The sequence below is a fragment of the Myotis yumanensis genome, unplaced genomic scaffold (genome assembly GCF_028538775.1).
Source record: "Myotis yumanensis isolate MYYU_CA2020_CCGP unplaced genomic scaffold, mMyoYum1.0.hap1 SCAF_9, whole genome shotgun sequence".
NCBI lineage: Eukaryota > Metazoa > Chordata > Mammalia > Chiroptera > Vespertilionidae > Myotis > Myotis yumanensis.
The window spans coordinates 5,969,146-5,985,828 of NW_027223760.1; the positions used below are offsets into that span (position 1 = coordinate 5,969,146).

Here is a 16,683-nt window from a genome sequence, read left to right on the forward strand (position 1 = left end):
CCTATTGTTCCATTTTTGATAGTTGGAGAAACCATCCTTTCCTTTGAGAAAGATGAAATTTTCATGTGATATCCTGGCACTAGGACCACCTTGGTGTCACTGTCCCAGGGAAGGAGGCTCTCAAGAGGCCAGTTTATAGGTAAAGACCTAAAAGCAAAAGGAGTTAAGATTAGTGATCCAGGCTAAAAGTGAGAACAGGCCTCAGAAACCTAAAATGCTCTTCTCCCATGAGGTTACAGCCCCTGTGGGGGACAAGCTGTTGTGTCACAGAGACCTTCTGAGGACATCACCTCAGCCCCAAGCAGTGTTTCACAGTGGGAACTTCCCATTCTAATGCCTCAGTGGTGAGTGTTGCTGTCTCTTTAAATTGTCACTCCTGGGCCCCACCCCTTGGGGCATCCAGAGAGGTAAGACACTTCCCTGTGTGCTGGGAAGTAGGTCAGGGGCTTCTGGGCCAGCCTCAGAGCCTGTCACTGATTCTGCAGGAAAGGTGAGCACCAACAGGGGAACGGTGTGGGCCAGAGGGGAGCTGTGAGGACCTGGAAGAATTCAGTGCCTGTAAGAAGCTCAGAGTGTGCACCTTGGTTCTAGTAGGTACCAGGAAGGGGAGCGGGATCTAGCAAGAGTAACTCCACACTCCCAGGTGTGTAAGGATGCCCGAGTTTCACACACAGCAGCTCAGGATCAGCAGCAAGTATCTCCTGCAGCCTGGGTGCCCACCTTCTTACTTGGGACTGTGCACTGTGCACAGGGACTCGGAGCACAGAAGGTCCCATTGTGTTAAACGATGACTGATGGGCTGGAACCACTTTACTTGGAGAAGCCTCAGCTTGGGAGCAGGATGTCAGGAGTTAGAGGGGAGGGTCTCAGTCTCTCCAGGACACTGATCATGTTTAGACACATTGGGACAGGACAGTGAGTTTACTTCCCAAAAGCATTGTCAGAGGCTCCAGATCACCTGGGACATATGTTTCTTTTCCAATTTTCAAGACAAAAATTCCAGTTCTGTTCTTGTACCTCTCCCAGGCCACCCACCCTAACTGGATCCCTAGTTCACTGAACAAATTTTCAAGTTCTTGTGGTTTTCCAAAGTCTCCCCTGGCTTCTGAAGCTCCTGGGAAATTGAAGAATCTACAGATTTTATCACATAGAATTACCAGGGAAAATTTAATGTCTAAAACTTTCTCACTGGCATGAGTCTTAAAATTTCACTTCCGCCCTTTAGATTTTATATCCCTGAAAAAACAAAGTCAAGCTCATGAAATGTTCTCACAATATCATTCCAACTCGAGCCCAGCCCTTCCAGTGTTTTTCCTTCAATTCTGAAGTTCAGGGGAAGCAGGAATAATGACTTTGTCACTGTGTTGTCACCAGCTCTTTGGAGTTGAGCTGACACATCATAGGTAGTTCTACCTATTTGAAGAATGAATGAATGGTGTTTGGAACTCTTTCAGGTAAGCATGGGAAAACAGAAGATGGCAAGAGATGAAGAAAGTGTCTATGGTAAGGACATGTGTACTGCATACTTGCTTCCAGGTATGAGCCCTGGATAATAATGGAAATGGGCAAACTCAGGACTGCGCAGGTAACCCCAAACAGGTCTCTGAGGTGTCTCGGGTAAAACAACAAGAGCCCTAAGATGTGCATATTAGTTGGGTCCCTGCCTCTGTCAAGCTGGGAGAATATGAACTTCCTTGACTAGCCTGGACCTCCATTCCCCAAGTGTAAAATGAGGATAATAAGCTACTGTGATCTCCACAGAAGAGGATGCAGAGGGTATTAGATCATGCACTAGAGGGGGTGTGATACACCAGGGAGAATGTTAGAGAACATGGAAGGTTAAACAGGAGTTTTATAGCATGCAGCAGGATTACGAGGGAGGGGAGGCAGGAGGACGGAGAGAGGGAGAGAAGGAAGAAAGAGGTGATTTCATTCAATCCTCTCAACAGCCCCAGGAGAAACAACTGTACTATTATTCCTATTTTTGCACAAAGGTTTAACACTTGATTGGCAACTTCCAAGATGGCATAACTGACCCAGGAAAGAGCAGTGAATCAAACCCAGTGTGTCTGGGACTCCAGACAGCCCTTCACCACCAGGCCTACTGCCTCCGCCTGCCCATCTTCCATGGCATCTGGGAGAAGTATGACAGAGGCCACTGAAGCCTCAAATAGGGACAGCTCACAGGTTGTGGGGGACCAGGGATAATGGGTGAGGCCATATCTGGAATTATGAAGGAGTATCCTCTGGAGCAAAGTTGGAGAACATCTTGCACTCAGGCTGTTTAAGGCCCGCTGAATCATTTGATCTGGTCCTGCCAAGGCAACAGCAGGCAGGACTCAAAATTCAATAAATCTAGGTGCTTTTTTTCATAGCAGCATAAATTTATATTAAGTGAATTATATTAACCAAATCCTATCCAATGAAGAGCTAATATGCTAATTAGACTGAACAGCAGAACGACCATCTGGATCTTCTGGATGAAGCTGGGGCTGTGAGGGCCAGCTGAGGCAGCCAGGGCTGTGAGGGTAGAGCTCCTTGCATGAATTTCATGCATCAGGCCTCTAGTTATGTTATAAATATGCAAATAGCCCTTGGCAAAAAAAAGATTCCCCAACCCTGCTCTAGAGTAAAGCCCACCAGGTGTTGAGCATCTCCTGATGCATGTGGTGAAACCAGAGATGACAGGAATAGGTGCTGAAGATTCCCTGGAGTTCAGAAAGCTCTGACCAATGACCTCAGTAAGGCTTTGGTGGGAAAGCAGAGTTGAGACACTGTTGTTCTTGTTCAAAGGCCTCAGGGAATCCAGGTAACCAGGATAATTTGCTTCAAGTTTTGGAAGCTCACAGATCACTTGTCCTCCAGGTTCGGAAGACACCACACAGGCCCTGCAGAAGCCCCAGCTGAGGCTCATCCTGGTGGGGAAGACAGGGTCTGGGAAGAGCGCCACCGAGAACAGAATCCTGGGCCACAGGTGCTTCCTCTCCAGACTCACAGCCACTTCAGTGATCAGAACCTGTGAGGTGGGGAGTTGCAGGTGGGACAGGTGGCACATGGAAGTCATGGACACCCTAGACCTTTTTAGCTCCCCAAGACCCAAGACAGACCCAGGGGCCAGGAGCGAGCCCGCTGCTACCTACTGTCAGCGCCTGGGCCCCACGCTCTGCTCCTGGGGACTCAGCTGGGCTGCTTCACTGCACAGGATCAGCAGGCCATGAGCATGCGCAAGGTCCTGTTTGGGGACAACATGGTCGCTGGCACCATTGTGCTGTTCACACAAAAGGAGGACCTGGGTGGGGACTCTGCAGGATTTCCTGTGCTACACTGACAACCATGCTCTTCGGGCTCTGGTGGCCAAGTTCAGGGGCTGAGTGTGCTTCTTTGACAACAGGGCAGTGGGCTGGGAGCAGGAGGCCCAGGTGCGGGAGCTGGTGGTGCTGGTGGAGTGCCTGCTGCAGGACCATGGGGATGCCCTCTACTCCAACGAAGTGTACCACCTGGCACAGACACTGGCCTTCTCAACCCCTGATGAACAACTGTGATGGGTGGCAGAGAGGCTGGTGGGCTGCACCTGGGGGCGACAAAGGCAGGAGCTGCTGGGCGAACTGTGGGACTGGGTGATGGCTTGGAAGCTGCGCACCCCCCCGCTGCTGGGCGTCCTGTTCAAGCCTGGAGACTGCTCTCCAGAGACTGGTTCCAGGCTGTGGAGGAGACCTCTCCCGAGTCACGGAATGTATCTAGGTAGGACTTGGACCCATTACCTGACAACCACATTCTTCCCTGGTGTCTGTGCCTCTGAGGCCCACAGGTTTTCCTTGTGTCCCTCACCTGGCAGTAGCCTACCAAATCAAAGACAAAAATCCTGCCCACTCCCAACTCCTCTCCCTCCCCCCAACCGCCCCCCCCCCCAAACAAACCAGCCCATGGGACCTGGCCCTGCCAGAGTTCTTTCCTGAGCTCTTCTCTTACTGAAGCCTAAACTGTTGATGCTCTTGCCTGTTTTCCACTGACCTCAGGCTGCTGTGGGGATCCTGAAATCATCCCTGGTCTTCCCAGGGGATCAAAGGCCAGAGCCAACACAAAGCCTCAGTCCAGACCTATTTATTTCAATTGAATATGAATTGTATGAATAAATGCCTTGGGCATTCATGTTGTGTTAATGGAAATCAATATTTGCAGATGTTTGTTCATCTGCCTTATATGCCCATTGAACAAAGACAGTCTCTGTCATTCCTAACCCCTTCTGCAAAAACCACACACCCAAGTGCAGACACACACACACACACACACACACACACACACACACATGCTGGGGTGTGTGCCCATAAGAATACAAAGCACTTAGGAACTGGTCATCTGTCCCCGGAAGGCCATCTTCCTTTGCGTCCCCATTCAGACCCTTCAGCAACTTGAATGCAGAGGCTTCTGCAAGTTCAAGGAAAATTGAACTAGAGACTCAAATTCCTAGGAGCCACTGAGGCCTCCGAAAAGTCTACTTCCAAAGAGGAGTCTTCTCACTGGCTGACACACTGACAGGGTGAGCATAGGCTTTTCAAGTCACAGGTAAATAAAAGAAATGGAGAGGTTTGGACATTTTTATTTCAATATCAAAGTAAAGGACAAACAGGTCTTAGTGGGCTGCGAATTGGTGATACAAGATGCGGTAAAGAGTCATTCCCTCTGTTCCATGCAGGTCTGGGGGAGTCAGCTCTCTGGTCCAGATTAGATGAGCCAGGTTAGCCCGGCTCTCCTGTCCACCCACACTTGCACTGCCCTCAGTGTCTCTATGCTCACAAACAAACTCAAACCCGCCTCCAATTCTGCTGGGTAATCCCAAATATTTCCCCTACAGTATCCTCTGCCTTGTGTCTTCACGGACAAACTCTCCCAGGGGCCTTCACATCACTACAGAGACAGGTAAAAGGGGGGAAATAATCTGCAACAGCGGAGTGCATATGGGAGTGAGGCCCACAGCCCTGCCTGGAAACCATTGGGAACACAAAGGGGAAAGCCAGTGCCAAATGCTGAGACTGGACATTTCCTCTGCTGCCAAGGGCATTGTGGTTCAAGGCTTGTGCACAGATGCCAGGGAGGCACTGAGAGGAATCTGGATTTTGGGCTTGTCCACTTTTCTGGCGAGTTCTTGTCCTGAGGACTTTTTATCCTTTTTTTTCTGATCGGCTGTCCAGGTGCATTTTTAATGTGCTGATGCATTAAGGTAAGTGTATAGGGGAGTTTTGGATTTTTCTTTGGTCTGTTTTACTGTTTTATTTTATATTAGGTCTGTCTGGCTTTAATGTGGTTTTTGTTATTTTTTCCCCTGACTTCATCTGCTCTTGGGTTTAGCTGGCACAAATGGCATGAATTGGTTCTTTGTGCTCTACCTCCCAGACCAGAGTGATTTAAGGTATGTAGTCTCTGGTGAGGGAGGAGACCTACAAACCATTTGCTCTCAAGTGCCCTTGGTTGGGGAAGATAGCGTCTTGTGGTTAATAAGCTGGCTGCAAGTCTCCCAAACAATTAATTTTCTCATCTCAGTTTCCATTTGTCCAGGAATTTTTCTAGCTTCTTACTATCCTGCCTCACATGGACCACAGAACATCTTGCTGGGGAAGCCTGCTGCTTCACTAACAAGGTGCACACAGACGTGGACTGAAATAATGTGCATCACCAGTGGTGCTAACACTTGACACAGGCAGGATTTCTCATTTGCATTTTCCTAAGTTGAGTCTGTGAACTCTTCATAATATATTATTGCCCGATTATGCCAATTCTGTAACTTCCTCAGGTTGTTAGCCTTGTGGGTATTGGTGGTGAGTGAGCCGGGAAGATGCTAGTGGTTGCTACCACAGCATAACAAACCATCCCAAAGCCTAGTGGTTTAAACCAACAACAATCTTTATTTTTCTCACAAGTCTGCAATCTGGGCAGGATGCAGGGGGGTGGCCCATCTTTGCTCTTTGCTGCTTCATCTGAGGTGGCTCAGTTGGCAGCTGGAGAATCTGCTCCCATTGTTGCCTCATGGGCATGGATGGCAAGTTGGTTCTGCTGGAGATGAAAGACCAGCCAGGGGATGGGCCAGTGACTTCAAGTCCTCTTCATGTGGCCTCTCAATGGGCAACCTGGGCTTCCTCCCCACATGGTGGCCAAGTGCCAAGCCCACAAACCCTAGAGAGAAAGAGGCATTTTTCCTATCTCACTTTTTAAAAAATATTTTGATTTCAGAAAAGAAGGGAGAGGGAGAAAGAGACAGAAACATCATTGATGAGATAAATCATTGATGGGCTGCCTCCTGCATGCCCCACACTCGGGATCTAGCCCACAACCCAGGGATGTGCCCTTGTCCGGAATCGAACCAGGGACCCTTCAGCCCAAATGCTGACACTCTACCCACTGAACAAAACCAGCGAGGGCCCTATCTCGCTTTTGAAGTCACAATCATACACTAGTTGTCAAAGCAGTCACAAAGTCCATTAAATTTCAAGGAAGGGGACAAACAGTATAATTCAACAGAAGGAAAAAGAAACTGATTATAAGAGAAATGGATGGGATAGTATATATTGTTTCAGTCATCTTTGGAAAATACAATTAATCACATTAACAAATCATAGTAAGTTAAGAAACAAAAATAAAATTTACATTATTTCCTAAACATATTCAGTATCTCTGAAAGCGTATTCCGAATCCAATTTACAATATCTTCAAATATATTCCTTCCAGCTTCTTCTCTAACATTTTGAATATTTACTTTATACTTCTCCCATGAGGATTTTTTTCTCTCCTTCATTTCTTGCTCTGATATTTTTCCCTTAGCATGTTGCTCTTCAGCTAGTATAGTTTCCTTCTGTAATTGATCATCATAGATTATCTTCAAGGCCTCTTCCTTACTTTGCAGCTTTTTCCCTACCTCCTCGTAGATGGCATCAGAAAAGTAAGCCCCTCCGTTCCTCCGCACCATTTCCTCTATCAGCTCCACCAGCTCCTGCAGTTGGGCTTTCTTCTCAGCCTCATCTGCCCTTTGCTCGTTATTGAAGGCACAGCAGCGGTTCCCACATTCCCTGATGATGTTTTTCAGGTTTATATCTGCTCCTGCTAAAAAGTCATTCAGTGTCTGATTACCCAAACTATCTTTGCGCGTGAACAAGACGATCATGTGATTCATGGCTGCCTTCCCAAAGATGGCCTTGATCATTGTAACCGTTTTCTGCTCCTCCTGCATGAAGTGGCCCAGCTGTAGTACCAGGATGATGGCATGGGGCCCCGGGAAGGAGTTGAGGACACACTGGCTGATTTCCTCACAGGTGGTCTCCATTGTCTCCCTGGTGTCAAAGAGCCCTGGGGTGTCCACTACAAGAAGCTTCCTCCCCTCCCATTGTCGCTCTGCTTTCTGACAGCCCTTGGTAACAGCATGGGCAGCAATTTTAGACTCAAATTCTTCTCTCCCAAGGATGGTGTTTGCTGTTGCACTTTTCCCACTTCCAGTTTTCCCCACCAGAACAATCCTCAGAGTGTTGTCCTGAAGGCCAGCCATTTCTTTCAAGAGGCTCTGAGGTACAGGTACCAACAAGACCTTAAGGAAGGGAATAAGAAGGGGAAAGGGTACTTAGGTAAGTGGGGACTATTCCCAAACCTCTTTTCTTCATTCTTTCCCCCCCCTGAAAATTTATAATCGTCTATTACTCATCTGAAGGGAATAATAAAGCAAAGTTTTCTCACAAAAAAATACAAGGTCCAGGTGCTTTCATAGGAGAACTCATTTAAACCTCTACAAAGCTAATCATCTCAGTGTTATGTGAGCTATTCCTGCTTTCAATTCTTTCTCTGAATCAAGTGTGATATTAATCCTAAAGTCTAACAGATATTTGACCAATAAATAAAGCTACAGATGTGTCTCATTTGGAAATATTCATACCACAGTTTGTTGTTTCAACATGTTATTAATAGATGAAGTAGAAAATTACCTATTGCAGTCAAGATATTAGACTGAATTCAACATTGATCCATGTTTAAAGCATTTTATACATTGGAATTAATAGATCATTATCTAAAGTGATCTTATACAACTAAAAATTTAAATTTTATCATCACTTTTTCCCTGTAGCTGAGAAAGAGTAGATTATAATGTTAAAATAATGGATTATAAAGTTTTGGGATGAAGAAAAAGTAGATACTTCTCTAACATTATTTTATATAACTGTAAATTTAAACTTTTACCATCACCATTTTTTTTCATGCAGTTGAAAAATAGTGGATTATAAAGTTAAATGGTGAATTATAAAGTTTATTTCAATGAAGAAAAAAAGAAAGTTATTCAGCACCATTGAGAAAAAGAACAAGGAGAAAGGACTAGCTTTACAATGAATCAAGCATTGTAATTTCTATGATTACAGAAGTGTGATATTGCTGTATGAATAGAGATAATAGTGAACAAAAATCAGAAAATTCAGAAACAGACCAAATTAATCATACCTTAGTCACTTATATTCAATTCCATTACACTATGTTACAGTTAGGTTCAATAAGACAGCATACCACATCAAAGGGGCCAAAGTTGATGTGATAAAGCAAGTTTGGAATATCTGTATAACCATAAAAAAAAAAGATAAAATTGCATTTATTGTCTCATGCCATTCGAATTGCAAGCAGATTAGAAGTTTAAATGTTACAAAAAAGCATATAAATAAAAGAAAAAAACATGGGTAACTTATTTGTAACCGGGAGGTAACGGAAATATAAGATTTGAAATAGAGTAAAGAAAAGGATGGATAAGTGTGATTACATAAAAATATCACAGATAATGTGGGACAAAAGACACCTTTGAAAAATAGAAACAAAAATGTCAAATTAGGGACAGTAATATTTTTCAGCTTACGACAAAGGGGGTAAATGTTCCTGCTATACACTGAAAATTAAAAAGTATGGAAAGTAATAATAGCAACTTGATAGAAAATGGAGTAAGAGATGGGAATAAATATTCAGAGAAAATTGAATTTAAATGTACCTTGAATATATCAAAAGACATTAATATACACTCAGAAAGACAAATCAAAACACAAAATAAAGTCACTAAAATATTAATTAAATTACACCTCTATTTCTGAGGTTAGATACTATTTGACACCTCCAGGTTTGGCAAAAGTCCAAAGGTTTGCTAGCATAATCTGTTGGTAAAGGTAAGAGGGAAGCAGGCCTTCTCCTGCATGGCTGGTGAGAATGGAAAAACAGTCCAAACCCTACAGAAGGGAATTCAGCACTGTGCTGCCAATGTACATATGCATTTTCTCATTCATTGCTAATCCCCCATTTTAATACTTATCCCTTAAGTACACTGACAAAAATGCAGAAAAATAACACATAAGGCTATTTATGGCATCACTATTTGTAATAAAAAAAGACCCCAAAACCATCAAATGGTATTCAGTAGGAACTGGTTGTATTATCACAGAGGTCCTCAAACTTTTTAAACAGGGGGCCAGTTCACTGTCCTTCAGACATTCCACACATGCGCACTGCGGTCCCCAGACGAGTCGGCTGCTAAGCAGGACCGGCAGCAGCGGCAAAAACACCACGCGGGCCAGATAAATGTTTTCGGCGGGCTGCATGTGGCCCGCGGCCGTAGTTTGAGGACCCCTTATATATTCACACAGTGAAAGATTATCCAACCTTGAAAAGGAATGTGTCTCTCTATATAAGCATGGAGAGGTCTCCAGGATACATCATTAAGTGGGAAAAGCAATGTGAAGAAAATAATATAGAGTTTACCTACCATTTCTCTAACAAGGTAGAATATGCACTACATATATAAAATATAACACATATCTTTTTCATATATATGAAAAGGCAATAACAGGATACTCTGAAAACTAAACCAACAAAAATTTACTTTCATAGGGATGGGAGAAGCAGAGTGGAGGGAACAAGGACAGAAGCTGGAAATTGATGTCTTGGTTACATAATATTTCATAGATTTGATTTTGAAACCATGTAGGTAGTTTACATAATTACCAAAAATTATGTTTTAAAATTCTAAAACCAAAATCAACTGGCAAACAAATCTTATTGTGTATTGTGTAGTGGATGAACCATATAAGCAATTGGTCGAAGATACTTAAAAAAGCAATAATGTCTTTGTCCATCTTGAAAAGGCATAGAGATAATATGATCCCAGTGACAATGACCCCCCCCCAACCCCCGCCTTGGTGCTTAGAGTGTGGTTTTCAAATGCCATTTCCTACAAAAGTCAGGGTTTTATAAATAAACTACTGATTCTAGGAATAGGTGCGAAAATGCTTCAGTTGAGCCTTCAGTCTCTTGACAACAAGAAAGCCAGGATGCTCTCAAAAATCACTGGGATCTCATGGAAAGGACTTAAGAGCCAACCTCAAGAGAATGCAACTGGACATTGATGGGACAGTGTGAGCATCGATAATAACTCCAATGAATCAAAATATAGTATCTCAGATATCTTAAAATACACGAGTTCAAAACAAGGCCTTCTGCTTAAAATAATCAATCGCTCCCTTGGGAGTGTGCTAGGAAAGCATCTTCTTGTTATGAATGTTGACAAATAAAGGGAAAAAATTGAGCATTTATCCTGTCTTTCAGATACCACTGTACTTCATGGAAATGAGAGAATGGTTGGTGGGAACTTTCTCTTTATACAATTTTTCCATTTAATAACTAAGGGAAAAATGATAGAATTTGATATCATCACTGTTAGGTTTGATTGAGTAATTTAATCACTACCCCTTCTCTGGGAACTGGCTTTTCAGGCTATGTCACTATGGACATTCCCTTTGCTGAGACCACATTTCACTTGTGGTGACCACATTCCATTATCTCCCTTCCCGGTATGCATAAAGAAGTCTCCATCTAGAAAAAGCCTTCCAAAAATCCTTTAAAAGCCACTGACTCCAGCCACTGGGGCTTGGAGCCATCCAGGCTCAGCCACCTCATGTGTGGATGATCCAATAAATTCATAATCCCTCAGCACTCTGGCCACCTGCATTCCTCCTTCGGCAACCTAACAATCACTTCTGACCCATAATGAAACTTAGGCCATCATTAATGTCGATTACTATCAAGAAAGTGAGACAACTAAACATTATATGCCTTCTGAGGGAAGTTTCAACTGAACCTATGATGTATTCCCACCAAATAGTCAAACCTAAGTCAATCAAGCCTCCCCTTAAATATAACTTCGCCGAAAACACTAAACTAGAAGAGTAGGTGAAATGACATGTGAGAATGTTTATCAACAAAATGTAAACTGCCAGGTTCTTTTGGGAAAAAGACTCCTCCTTCTTACACAGAAAATTTTTCCAGAAAGGTACAGGGAAGGTGAGAAAGCTATATATTAAATTAAACATAAGAGAAACCAAATAATTGCAATTTATGAATCTTAGTTGGATCCAACTTCAAACAGTTTTTTAAAATTATGAGACAATCAGGGAAATCTGAAGGCAACTGGTAACTGTAAAAAATCCTATTTGCTTTTAAAGTCTGATTATGGTCATATTTTTTAATGATCTAAAATATTTACTGATAAAATGAAACAAAATAATGCGGGGTGGCTGGGGAGTGGTCAGTATATAGATGAAACAAGATTGGCATCAATAATTGTGGAAGCTTGGTCTAGGTCAGTGATGGCGAACTTTTTGAGCTCGGCGTGTCAGCATTTTGAAAAACTCTAACAACTTTGGTGCTGTGTCACATATAGAAATTTTTTGATATTTACAACCATAGTAAAACAAAGATTTAAATTTTGATATTTATTTTATATATTTAAATGCCATTTAACAAAGAAAAATCAACCAAAAAAATGGGTTTGGGTGTCATAGGTTCACCATCACTGGTCTAGGTACATGAAATTTCCTTGTATTGTTTGTTTATCTTTGAGTAAATTAACATTTTTTAACAATAAAAATTGGATATGTGTGTAATGTAACCACGGCTGACACTCTATACCAAGCACCCTAATAATTTTTTTGTACATTATCTCACCTACTCCCCCATAATAGCCTGCAAAAAGCTCATTTTATTCTTCTAACTTTTAAAATAAAGACATTGATGTGGCTTGAAAATGCTGAGACACTTGCCCAAGGTGCTAATAGGTATAAGGCAGAGCAGGGCATCAAATTCAAAGTCCATCTGACTACCACCTTCCCTCCTAACCATTGCACACATCGGCCTCCTCTCAGTGTCTTCTCAGGCCCAGGATTCTAAAATTACATGGAATCAGAGCTAGATCAAGAGAGGGCAGGGAGGAGAGTCCACACTCTTTCCAGACAGAACACTTTTAGGAAGCCTGCAACTAGGGCCATTAAGTGGAGGGTTTCATATACATTGTTCCTGCAGATTAGCCAACCTCTACTCATGACACCCCCTCTGCACCTCACATGTCACACTTACTCGGCTTAAAGTTTCTCTCTGCTGAATGATGAAAAGCATTCAGCAAACGGCAGTCCAGATTTCCTCTGGCCTTAGTGATGTGGGCAACCCCTAGAGTCACCACACTCCTTGGGACCTTGCTTCTTTTTCAGTAGAAAGAGGGAGTTAGACAGGGTGGTGTCTAAATTGCCTTCAAGCCCTAAAGACCTGCCTTGGGGACACTCATTTCCTATCCAGGGAAAAGGAAGGCTTGTCAGGCAGCCCTCAGTGTGTATCAGCGCAGCAAATGCATGGAGGTGCACCAGTCAGCACAAAAGTATCCTGTTCAATATGAGACATGTAACAACTATAATAATAAAAGCATAATATGCTAATTAGACGAAACAACCTTCTGGACGTCCTTCCAGAAGAAGCCCGGGCTGCAAGTGCCAGCAGAGGCAGGCTGTCAGGGCTGCGTTGGCCAAGCCCCTTGCACGAATTTCATGGATCAGGCTTCTAGTTGTACTAATAAAGCTCCTGACTCCCCTCCCTACCCTCCTTCACTACCCTCTGACAGCACCCTCCTCCCCCCACACCTACAACCCCTCTCTGCTTCTGCCACAGAACCTGGTCCTTCCTGGGACCAGAACCCACACCATGTGCACTCCATGGACCTACTGCCCAAACAACGCTAGTGCTCAGGGCTGCTTCTCAGCCAGACTCACCTTCTTTTCAACCAGTTGATGAGTTCTCAAATGTTCTCCAAAGACACTCTTCCAGCTGGTGCTTTTGTTTTAACTGTGAAGAAAAAGAGTTCACAGCCTCTTAAACCACTGAGCCAGGAAGCATAGATTGGGTGGAGCCTGTGGAAGAACTGTTTGCCTTTAAAGAGACAGTAATATTTCCCCTAATTTGGTGGATGCTTTCATTTTGCCAAGTTGAAACCTTTTCTTCCATGTGCTTGCTCTTGTACCAAAATTACCAAAGCTATATTTGGTGTTTTGTGTTATGGTAGTAGATCGAAAGGCCCTTATTAAATGACATAAATCTTGCCCCCCAAAAGCCAGACACAGTGTCTATCACCTTCCCTGGTGCATTGGGAGACTGCGGGGTCATTCTGGAAGAAGAAAGTTTGACATAGGACTTGGTGTATCCTTGGGTCTTGCTGGTGATGGTACAATATGGGTTTTGAGTCTATTCTTTTAGGAGCGTCTCAAGTTATTCATTCAGAAATTAACAAAACTCAGTTACAAAGCCAAAGGGGTATAAACCATTGGGAGCCAAGTGGAAACGAGGAAGGAGAGGCCTGGGGAAAGTCTTCCAATGACCACAGTCTCTCTGTTTTTGTTTGTTTGTTTATTTGTTTGTTTTGTCATATGGTTCTTGCATGGTTGAAAGTCTACATTGCATGACATATAAAGATGCATCCTGGGAGTAGATGCTTCCTTCTCTCCCAGCCTTCCTACCTTCTCCGTCTCCAGGCCCAGACAGAGGCAGCTAATCCTAGATTTACCTGTGGATGGATCCAAAAGCTGGGAATTGTTTTCAGCTGGGAGAGAGGCTATTGACTCTCTCATGGTTGACAAGATGTTCTAGTTCTCTGTTGCATCACCACAAATGGATTAAATTTTGATTATACATTTTGCTTCACTGGATTCAGAAAGTGGGTTAGTCAATGCTTAAGCTTGAGGATAGGTACTAAATGGACCAGATGTGCCATGAACTAGAGGACAATAGGGTTGCTACCCATGGAGGGAAGCAGACAGATTTGGAAATGGTGTTGTAAATGCCCATATTATTGGACCAATTATTGGTATTTTTTTTATTTAAATGCTTATTTTATTTCAGTCTATAAGTATGGCCATTTGTTTGAGTTGCTCACATAAATCCATTCCATCCAGAAAGGAAATGTCAAGTGCTTCTAGCAGTATAAGCACAGTTGGCATGGCCTACCCAAAGATCTCCCACCACAGTCTATAGAAAACCTAAATGTAGTTAAACAAATTGGATGCTCTTATTCTCTGGGCCTTAAGAGATTTTTTTAAAATCAGTTTGTTTTTTTAAAAATAAATAAAATGTCAATCATGGCAGAGAAGACCACTGAGCTGATTTCTGATACCTAAGTTATCACTGGTCATAATTTATCCTAAATGACGACCGGCATCTGAAAGACCTTAGTGTAGGGCTCTTCACAAGTAACACAAACACCACTCACACAAGAACAACCGGGCACCCCCAGAGCAGGTGAGGGCTACAGACTTCCTTTCTCCACTGCTCCCTCCCTCACCGCGGTTCTCAGGCCGAGAGCTGAGAGGATAAGGCTAAGTCACTGAAGGTTTTACAACAGGAGGCTAGCGGGGGACGTCCTGTGAGGTACTCATTTATGAGGTACATCTGAATGCTAAAAATAATGAAGGAATTTTGAGTACTCATGCCTATTTGTATTGCCTTCCATTAATGAGAGTTATTTTACATGTCTACCCTGTGTTCTTTCTCACAGGATAGTTGGGAGGATTAAACAAGATAAAGCATGTTGACAGCCTAATCTGGTGTTTGTGAACCCAGGAAAAATATTCCTACCCTTCTCCCAATCCCCGAAATAAAGAGGTTAGTCCTTGAACTTCGAAAGCACTTTATACATAAGAAGAAATTAGTCTTTCTGTCAGCATCCTCCTCAGCATGATTCTGAGTTCCTCCCAAAAGTGTCTTCTCTCTTGTAAAATAAACACTTTATACTATTTGAAGTGCACAGAAAGTTTTGTTTTTGTTCAGGGCTCTTTACTTTCCACTGTGAAACGTTATTTCTGAGGACTGAAACCCCAGAAGGAAACATGTAAAATGTGTGTGTTTTTAAATGATGATTGAAAGGTAGACGTGTAGAGAAGTCAGGTTAGGAGGGAGAAGGCAAATGCAACCTCTGAAGGGAACTGTTCTAATTATTACCTAAAAAACTAATGTTACACAGCCACATTCAAGGACACAAGGCAAAGCACTACTTTAAAACTAGAGGGACTGATCAGGTCGGTGAAAAGCACAGCTGACACAGAAAGGGAAATGCACTTAAGAATAATTTGAATTGAGACAATGAACCCTCAGTCCTCGATGCTTCTGTTATCGGAATATATCCAAACTCCCTGTCTCTCTTTTTTAACTCCCTCAGTATCTTTATGGACATCTCAAAAGCAGTATTCTCACAGACCTAAATAATAGTTATCATTTTGTTAGGATTCAAAATTTCAATCCAGTAGCCATCAGGATCTTGAATAAATGCCAGGCCTTTCATTTTACCATCGTCAGGCTTCTTCACAAATTTGACTCCCAGTTCTTCAAATCTTTTGCAAGCACCGTGTACATCAGGAACTGCAATTCTGATGTGACCAAACCCTCGAGGGTCTGAGTTGCCGCTGTGGTAACGCTGGGTCTCATCCTCCTCGCTGCCCCAACTGTGTGTCAGTTCAAGTGTAGCTTTTCTGGAGAACACCCACGCTACCTTTTCATCTTTCTCTTTTGGGATGTCATTTTTATCCTCATAAGCCAAGAAATAGAGTGAAAATTTCATGGTGGGAAAACCTAATTTTTGGAGTAGCATCATTCCAAGACCTCTAGTATAAAAATACAAAAACTTCTTAGGATCCTTAATTCGTAGCATGGCCTGCTGCAACAGAAAATCCTTGGTGCTGGGGTCCGGGTCCGAGCAACAACCGAGGGCAGCCTGGTCGGTAAGGCCGCCCGACGCGGGCTGTGGCTCTGCCATGGCTGCACTGCTGTATCACGGACGAAGGTACCCGGGAACGCAGTGAACTCCACACTCCGCCCAGCCGGGGGTTGCCTCCACCCCAATTATTGGTATGAATGACTTTGGTCACCTTGAAGGAACCCAGGTAACAGTTTTCCTATTTCCAATAAAGACACAGATCAGGACCAGTTATATAATTCATAAGGTCTGGCACAAGAAAATACCAAGCCCATTGTTTAAAAATCATGAAGAATTTGAAGATGACATTACAGAGCTTTAAACCCTCTAAGCACAGATCCTTGAGCAAACCTACAAGTCACGCATCCATGAAGCTCACCTTGACAGGCTGCATATATATGAGTCCAGAGCAGAGCCAGAACTGCATTTCGTGCTCAAAATGCTTCCACCACTGCCCCAGTTCACTTCATTCTCCATATTCCCTGAATGAAACTTGTCCTGATAGAAGCTGCCTTTTATGTTTTCTTGGACAAGTAGTTGCTCCTCCGAGCACACTCATAGGTTCCCAAAAGGGAAGAGGGATGTGGTTGAAATAGAATCCATAGATGCCATAGGGAACA

At 43.3% G+C, this 16,683-nt stretch overlaps 1 protein-coding gene and 2 pseudogenes across 2 annotated transcripts; 1 reads left to right on the forward strand and 2 right to left on the reverse strand.

Annotated features, from left to right (window-relative positions):
* Positions 1–1,460: 1,460 nt before the first annotated feature.
* On the forward strand, positions 1,461–3,745 carry LOC139016703 (GTPase IMAP family member 1-like; annotated as a pseudogene).
* A 2,135-nt stretch (positions 3,746–5,880) lies between these two features.
* Positions 5,881–13,167, reverse strand: LOC139016097 (GTPase IMAP family member 7-like). Of its 2 annotated transcripts, XM_070423713.1 has the most exons (3): positions 13,095–13,167; positions 8,470–8,579; positions 5,881–7,570 (listed from the first exon to the last, which is right to left on the reverse strand). In XM_070423713.1, the coding sequence occupies exon 3, from the start codon at positions 7,529–7,531 to the stop codon at positions 6,641–6,643; it is 891 nt and encodes a 296-aa protein (XP_070279814.1). In that variant the 5' UTR covers positions 7,532–7,570; positions 8,470–8,579; positions 13,095–13,167; the 3' UTR covers positions 5,881–6,640. The 2 variants fall into 2 exon arrangements, with proteins under 2 accessions (XP_070279814.1, XP_070279813.1); XM_070423712.1 differs by lacking the exon at positions 8,470–8,579.
* A 1,018-nt stretch (positions 13,168–14,185) lies between these two features.
* Positions 14,186–16,459, reverse strand: LOC139016098 (lactoylglutathione lyase pseudogene; annotated as a pseudogene).
* Positions 16,460–16,683: the final 224 nt, after the last annotated feature.

Excerpts from the sequence above, each read along its gene's own strand:
- LOC139016097 (XM_070423712.1), bottom strand. The coding sequence starts at position 7,531 with ATGGCTGGCCTTCAGGACAACACTCTGAGGATTGTTCTGGTGGGGAAA.